This window comes from Monopterus albus, unplaced genomic scaffold, assembly GCF_001952655.1.
Source record: "Monopterus albus unplaced genomic scaffold, M_albus_1.0 scaffold58.1, whole genome shotgun sequence".
In the NCBI taxonomy this organism is placed as follows: Eukaryota; Metazoa; Chordata; class Actinopteri; order Synbranchiformes; family Synbranchidae; genus Monopterus; species Monopterus albus.
The window spans coordinates 2,766,883-2,775,427 of NW_018127938.1; the positions used below are offsets into that span (position 1 = coordinate 2,766,883).

At 39.3% G+C, this 8,545-nt stretch overlaps 1 protein-coding gene across 5 annotated transcripts in view; it reads left to right on the forward strand.

Annotated features, from left to right (window-relative positions):
- csnk1g2b (casein kinase 1, gamma 2b) overlaps positions 1–8,545 on the forward strand; it is a 31,323-nt gene that overhangs the window by 461 nt on the left and 22,317 nt on the right. For 4 of the 5 annotated variants that reach the window (XM_020602816.1, XM_020602817.1, XM_020602818.1 and 1 more), the window contains exon 2: positions 3,449–4,224. The exons of the other annotated variant lie outside the window; for it this stretch is intronic. In XM_020602816.1, coding sequence (XP_020458472.1) covers positions 4,027–4,224 — 198 coding nt within the window. In that variant the 5' untranslated portion in view covers positions 3,449–4,026. The remainder of the gene's footprint in view (positions 1–3,448; positions 4,225–8,545) is intronic. 5 annotated transcript variants of the gene reach the window in all.

Below are 8,545 nucleotides of genomic sequence, written 5' to 3' on the forward strand. Positions count from 1 at the left end.
CCAGGTGAGATTATCAGTAACAACGTCGCTTGGACGTCTCAGTTATTAAGCATTTACTAACTAACCAGGTTAATGTAGCATAGGGAATGTCAATCAATGAATATTTTATGCTCCGTCCTGCTTGCACTTTTTTAAATTGATAACAGCTAACTATCTCATGGTATTATTGTGTAGTGTTAACAGACTGGCTTACTGTTACATCGTAGGCTGTTTTTTATGAGGCGCTGGGCCAAAAGGAACTGTGTTTTGGTAGGCGCTAGCTACGCTATCTTAATTCAGCATAGTGACATTTCGACTAGGCTACGAAATGAAGATAAACGTCTAACGTTACTTTAGATTTAATTGCCATTGGTGCTGTATTTGTATAGTACAAGAAAATAGTTTAACAGAAACACAGTGGCTACGATAGAACGATATAAGCTAGCTCGATCTTGCTATCAAACGTCTGGATAGCCGGAGAGTATTTGGCCCTGTCCGACGAACCAGCTAGCCAAATGTTACCGCTAGGTTTTCTGAAGACACTTATCAGTGGGAATTTGATGTACGGAGTTTGTTTTCCGATCACGTATCGGACAACAAACTCCGTACTAAGAAAGAGAGAAAGCAGGTACTTGAGATCACCTGAAACCAACGCTAAATCATTGACAGCTGCCAGTCAGTATTTGGTAGCCAGTTAGCTATTATTAAGCTCAGAAAGGCAGATGATTGTACCACGTACGACTTAATTCTGTGTATAGTTTATATAATGCAAATGAGGGACCCACTGTAAGTAGTTGGATTCATATGTGTACGATTGGAAATCGTCTTGCGATGTAGTACCGCAAAGTTTGCTAGCTGTATTGACAATGATTATAACGTTAGAAAACTGACGTTAGAGCCACTGTCTGACTTAAGATTCCGTTTTGGGGAGATATTCATTTGATGTTTGCCTATGTGTTTAGAAGTGGGATTATAAGGATACTCGGTATGCTTTAAACAACTTGATAGCTATACCAGACAGCTGACATGAAAAACAATACACAACTTCCTGAAATGCGGCAGTAATGAGACCAGACATATGGTTAAGCTTGCCAAAACGTTACCCGAGACAGTAAGCTAGGTTGTTGGTTTCCACGGACATCTCTATGAGTATTCACATTCCAGTATAACCATACTTATATTTTAAATGCATTGACTGATAATGGTACTTGGTATGGTGCACTTTGACATGCGGGCCTTATTAACTTGTACCCACCTTGTTTATTGTACTTCTAACCTTGTGACCAGGTAGGCTAGTCTCTTCTCATTTCCTGCACTAAGCATTGTGGTAGCTACAAGAAGGACACAACAGTGTAATGACAGTTTTCATACCAGGCTTATAAATGCTACATTTCCTCAGGTTTGTTGACTGCAGCAGTCAAATACAGTTGCATACAAGCTTTTCAGTGGATTTCTATGTACTTTTTTTATTCTTAATTTACTCACAAATACATCTCAAAACGTTTCAGGCTTGAGTAGCAGGTGTAATTTTGTATAGCTTTGTCTCTGCTAGGAATGCCATTTCTTCCATTTCATTGTTTGTGAAATAAACATGCATACAGATTAAAATCACAAGGGTATTATATGTGAGTGATTTTAATTATAATTTTACATTAAATAATGATTGGCACCAGCTCTGGCGTGGCCCTCTACTGGATAAGAGGTATAGATAATGGATGGATAATATAAGGTTCACTCATCAATAGCATAGTTATGTCTGATAATGGTGTACTTTAGTCCTGTGATGCCAGTAGTAGTTCTTAGTTTGTCAGACACAGCCGAGCTAGCTGTAGACTAGACTCTATCCAAATCTGTCCAATAATATGCTTCCCAATGATGCAAATGTTATGAAGAGATGAGGCATTACAGTAGTCATTGATTTGTGTAAGTGCCTTTTCATAGGAAAGAGTAGCTGCCCATTGCCTAGTGCCTACATTACCTGCTCTCCTCAGCACCACCAGCATCTTAGATCACGGACATGGGGGAGTTATGAGAGCCACTCTGGACAGAGACGTCTGTGTGTGATTGTTTGCAAAAAGCTACAGAGACCTGGTCAAATTACACAGCTAAAGAAAGCTGAAATTATGGTTGTTATTGATGATATCTGTGCCTGGCATTACTTCAGAAATAGTGTACCCTGATATCTTGACACCTTTTTACTTGAACACTTTTTGCATTATGTAAACATGCTTTTATATATGTGAAGACATGTGTTTATTTCTTTCTAATCCTGGCCTGTGTTCTGATTTATTTTGTTTATTTGAGGCTCTAAACATCTGTACAAGCAGCTGAAGAATGAGTCTGAAACTTAAATCATTGGTCTTGTGTATAAAGAGACAACTTTCTGATCTACTACATCTCTGTAAGGCATTGTGTTTGTGGGTTTGTAAAATAAGTTTAATTGTCAAGGATATGTCTCCATTATGAAATATTTCCACTCATACATAGATAGAGAGATAACTTGAATTTGCCTTGCACCAGTCTGGAATGAGATTTCATTTCAGGTGTAGTAAGAAACAGCCACAGTAGATATAATTTGATCTTCAATTAAAATGTTTAAGGTTGTTTTTTTTTCCCTGAACATTTTTTATCCACTAATGTTCATGAAGCATTTTGGAGGACAAATAATGATTTGACTTGCTGGTTTTGCAATATTTTGTCTCATATTGCTTGCTTCACAGATGAAGCATATATAGTATTTGACTAAATTTATAATTGGACAGCCAGTTAATATATGTCAAGCTTTAGTGTGGCAGATAATACACATGCTACTTATCATACATGGAACTTGGCATCATAATCTACAGTCATAGCCAAAAAATTTTGGCACTCCTGCATTTCTGTCGGATAACGCATCACAATTGTTGCAATCACAAATTCTTTGGTACTGTCATGTTTGTTTGTTTTGTTTGCATTGGAAGAACACAAAAGAAAGCAGAGAAAAAGCAGAATCTGATACATTACACACAGAACTCTAAAAATGGACTGGGCAGAATCATTGATACCTTTTCAAAAACATCACATATAGTTGTATTTCATGCATGTAATGCTACTTTAATTTGTAATGAAACTCATCTGTAGCAATCCACAGGTACTGGCAATATAGAAATCACAGTTGCAGCCAGTTAGAATGGAGAAAAGTTAACTCAGCCTTTGTGTTGTGTGGACCACACTTGGCATGGAGAAAAGAAAGAAGAGCAAAGAATTTTCTGACTAATGGAAAAGCATGGACAGTCTCAAGGCTACAAGTCCATCTCCAGAGATCTTGATGTTCCTGTGTCCACTATGTGCAACATTGTCAAGACGTTTACAGCCAACATTTCTGACAGAAATGCAGGAGTCCCGACATTTTTGGTCATGACTGCATGTACTGATTGTTTTTCTTTAAATTTTAATTAATAATCTATTTATTTATTCTATTTTTTTGCAGGTATCTGGTCCATCAAACCCACCATTCTTTCTTGTTGCTGTTTGCTCTAAACCTGGGGTGTGTTGTCTGCTGTGGCCCCACAGCATGGAGAGTGTTCACTGTGTCACTAAAGGCTGACCAGAAAAAATGAGCCACTCCAGGAGATGTTCCCAAGTGGCCTCGTGGATTCAGTAGCTGGCTTTCGGAGTGCTTTTTTTATGACTAATATTGTATGTGTGTCTGTGGACACATCCTAGCACAACCTGGCTACTTCTCAGGCAGGGACATGCTACTTTAAACTGGAGCTGAAGGAACGCACAAGAACGGAGCCCCTCTGATAAACAAGGAACAATACGAAAAAAGGGAAGTGGTCAGCAAAAGCGCTGTCTGACTGACACATGGTGCACGCTGGCAGTAGTTTCATTTTGTTGAAGTATCTTCTGAACCACTTCACATTTTAACAGCAACACCTTTCCTCTGCCCTCTTGAGATTTGTCTCCCTCCCCCTCCCTGAAGCATCCTCGTGCCATTGTTATTGGAGTTTTTGTGGTTTGCATGGCTGGGGAATAACCGTGGAGAGGCCAGGGTATCACAAGCTTATGGATTTTGACAAGAGAGGGGGCAAGGGAGAGACAGAGGAAGGGAAAAAGATGTCTAAGACAGCAGGCAACAGGAATTCTGGAGTTCTTATGGTTGGCCCAAACTTCCGTGTGGGTAAAAAAATTGGCTGTGGGAACTTTGGTGAGCTGCGGCTGGGAAAAAATCTCTATACTAACGAATATGTGGCCATCAAATTGGTAAGTGTATCCTCATTGTTGGTTTATAAACACAATTCCATACATGCACCACACCACTGATCTGGTGCATCTCCAGTATCAATCTACATCCTATATGAATGCAACTTCTTTTTTTTTTTTGTTAAATTATTTTAAGTTTATTTTAATGTATAGCAGACTCTTATAGTGCAATAGGCTCTTTGATCAAAGAGTGACAGACAGGAAATGAATAGGAACTGTCCCCCACCCACTCCTTCCCCCACAGCTGAGTGTCATGTATTGTTAATGAGTCAACCATGCTCTGCTTATGTTTATCAAAGAGTTGAAGAAGAGTAAGCCTGTATTTTGACTGCTTTTTTTGTCATAGAAGTACAGACATCCTTCTTCCTACAGCATTTCAAAACAAGGGCAAACTGAAAGTAAACTGTCTTTTTCCAGAAGTAACATTTGTACATACATACATACATACTTCCTGTGGTTTGATGTAAAATGGATGCCTTAAAAGGCTTTTGAAAAAGAGTAGCCTTTGTAAAACCTGAATTTTCAAACTTTCTCTCATCCTTTTCCTCATTTTCTTCAGTCACTGGAGAAAATGTCAGTTCATGTGGAAGCTCATCCACTAATAAGCTCACACCAGGCCTTTTGAGCAATCAATAATTTACTGTCTTTTTGCCTTGTGTCAGCATGAACACTTATTTCATAGCCACTGGTTTAGCAGCATTTATACAGACTGTGGAAAAACTACATGGACTGTCAAGGAGTGTTGGTTTACCACTTGTTAGATTCTAGGCTAGCCAGTGTCGGTTCAACCATTTGCACTGCACGTAAACCTTTTTTCTCACAACTTTTCTTTGCTATAATGTGTTGCCACCTGTAGTGCTTTGATCACCAGTAGCAATTTGTTTCTTTCTATGTCAGCAAAGCCTAATTAGCAAGGCATTTCAAGTTCAAGCTAAAATGCTACTTGATATTTACTGGGAACTATTAAACAGTTATTCTGTAATCATACATTTACATTGTTCAGCCAAAAACACAACGCCTTGCTGTGTTTTAATGTAAGGGGCTGCCTTCTTCAGGGGGGTGAGGGGTTGTAGGGGGAATGTTATAAGCATGATACAGCCACGTTGTGACAAGTCAGTGCGAGTGGTTTCATTCACGGTTCTGTTGTGTTTTGGTTAGCCATGCTGCTAATGTAGCCTACTCTACCTCAGCAACAATTCTACCACCAGTGTGTCTGCATTGATAGATAAAAAAAACACTGTTTAACATCCAGTACTAATGAAAACGCATGGCGAGTCATTATGGTGCATTAATCGTGGCCCAAATTCAACAAAATAAAATAAATAAGATGCATGCATTTGAGAGGCTGGAACAAAGCCTGTATTTTTGATTGATACATGACTTGCATTATTAATGGATTTATCATAATGGTAATCGGACAATGGTAATTCATTTTTTGTTGATTGACCAAACAATCATTCCAGCTGTAACAGAGACTGCAATCCTTCCAATACTTTCCTAAGTCAAGTAGGACCAGTATAATGTCTGTTGGTTTCAGTGACACTCGGCGATGGGGTGTCAGTTATGACTGGTTGAATGAAGGTTGATCTGCCAGGAACCAATAAGAAACATTTGTTTAGAGTGCAAAGTCTAAATTGTCATCTGGCTGGTTAAAACTGGTTTTATCTCTCTTTTTGTTGTAATGTAACTAATTGTGGATTTCAGGCTCTGAAGGATTGCACATAGTGATCACTCAGGGTTGAGCTGGTGATTTGTGTGCTGAATGTCTTGTGTGCTGACTTGGCGAGCTGGGCATTTTGGTGAATGTCAGTGTCACCCTGCTCCATCACATGAAAGCAGAGATAGAGATGTATGGCATGCCAGTGCAGTAGATCCTCTGTCAGTGGATCTGGAACTGCTGTGAATGTTGCTGCAAAAAGCAGGAAAGAAGGGAGAAACCGCTGAGTGCTGAAAGGTCGTCTTTGTTAGCAGGCCTTGTCAACACACAGTAGTTCAGTCAGTGGTTCAGCTGAGTGCTTTCTCACACTGACAAAATGCCTGTGTGATGGAGGCAAGACCGTATAGCTATTGCTGTAAATACACGGCAGGCTTTACTCCCATGGGGAGATCCCTGCATCTTAAAGACACAGCAGCTTTTAATGTGTGCTTGCTGTAGAAAGTAGCACTAATCAGGCTCATTTAAGTAAAGGAACACCACTCTCTGACATGGTGGTATAACTGTCAACTGAGAAACTGACCATGTAATCCTCCTCGTCCCCTGAAAAATGTTAGCACATCCCTGTTTAAAATACTTTATTTTTATACACCTGTTACCTTGATGTAGCTTTCTCTCTCTGCTTATCTTATCCTTTGTTTTGTCTCAGGTGCAAGACACATGCACACACCCATCTATTCCATTCTTTGAGCTCAGAAATCCAAACCAGTTTTCACTGAATTTCCACCAGTCCAGTCTGTTAACAGTTAGCAAACATTCCAGCTTGTATTTCCTTATAGTCCTCTTTCATGCAGTTGATCATTCGTTTGCATAAGGTGGCTGTGAGACATACCACCAGAAGAAATAAACCAATTGCAGGCTCCTCTTTGTGGGGATGACTGCGTTTGACTGTGATGAGTGGTTGTAATATCAGTCAAATGCAGGAGGAACATATTAAATTAATGTTATAGTGTTGAGACTTACAGTACCACTGTACAGCACAGTGCTATCCCCATAGCTCAGAGAGAGGGGGCCGATACTGGAGAGACCATCTAGAGATACGATCATGGTAAACACAGAGACCTTCTGTGCATTGTGTGCCAACTATATACATTTAGAGCAGTGTTTTACTCAATGTATGTTGACAGTGCTTGTTCAAGGGAAGGAAAGATTTCAGACTTGAAAATGTAACTGCCCTTTGCTAGTAAAAAAACAAACAAACAAAACAAACGTAGTCATGATTTGATTGTTCTGGCTGAAGTGACAGGTGTTGCTGGAAGACTTTCAAAGTTTCTTTAAGACAAATTTTCTTCTTTTAATTTGGTGGAGCACAGATATATTTTTAGGTGTTGGTAAAGACTAAAATTGTTTGCAGGTAGAGTGAATATTGGACAGTATGTTGCCAAAAACCCAACTCTAAATGAATGCTAATGAAAAATTGCTCAGTCTGCTGCCTGTGTTGACAACCCGATAACAGCTTTTTAAGGCAATGATTGATCAAATGTGTTTGTGCTCAGCTTATTGTGGAGTTTTGCCTAAAAGGATAAATGGTGGTGTAGTTTTATTTAATATTGTGTATTCCTTCCAAAGAGCACCTGCTTAATACACTGTATGTATGGCATGTAAACGTATTGTATGTATGGTCAAGGTTAGATCCCAGCAGACTGATTTCTCTGCCTCAGTCACTGATGCAGAAGCATAAGTTTAAGGGAAGCCACTCACAGTACAGGTTAGTTCTGATACTCGGAAGGAAATCTGAGTTGTTGTATCCAACTCTTGTCTTCCTCCCACTGAAGCATGATAAGCAGCTCTTGTTGCAGACTAGCTCAGCAGCTTACACCAACTTACCATGAGGCAGTTGTCGAAGAGCTGTGAAAGCACAAAAGCTCCAGCAGCGTGTTTGGCTGGATTTAAAGTGACATCCAGTGATATCCATCGAGCTGTTCTAAGGCCCTTCTGTTTTGAATGCTCACTGTCATGGTTTCCTGATGCACCTAAATTGAACAAAGCCACTATTAATGGTATTAATTACACATATGCATTTCTTGCTATGACATGTTGTGAAAATACAGAAATGTATCATTTGTATGAGGGTGTTACATCCATGTCAGATGAATTGTGGGAATCTTAGACCTCATTACACATGATACTTCAATATTAGGGGAACAATGTTTGGACTACATTTTAAAAATGCAGTTGACTGAAGTCTGTGGCCAGGAGCTTATCTTCTCTGATGATGGTCTGACAGGTTTCAAGTTTTTAATTCCAGCTTGTTTCAAAAGCCTTTTGCCTTTTATATATCTTTTATCCAATTTAGATGTAAAGATCCTTAATGCTGAAATTTAGTGCTTTAGCCTCACTGTTTGTATCAAACCTATTATGTAATGTTAGCTGTACACTATGTGCATTAGAGTAACTATTTAAAACAACGGAAATAACAGTTTCTCTAATATTTTGTGACTGCACCTTTGTCACTATTTCCAGCTGTGTTGGGACTCAACAGAATAATTTACATGAGGTATAGGCTCAAAGTTAAATAACTCAGGGAGTACACAATACAATATACTGTACTTGTGTTGGTCATTGGCAGCACTGTGTCCTCTGCTTGCCCTTCTCTGACTGAAGGAA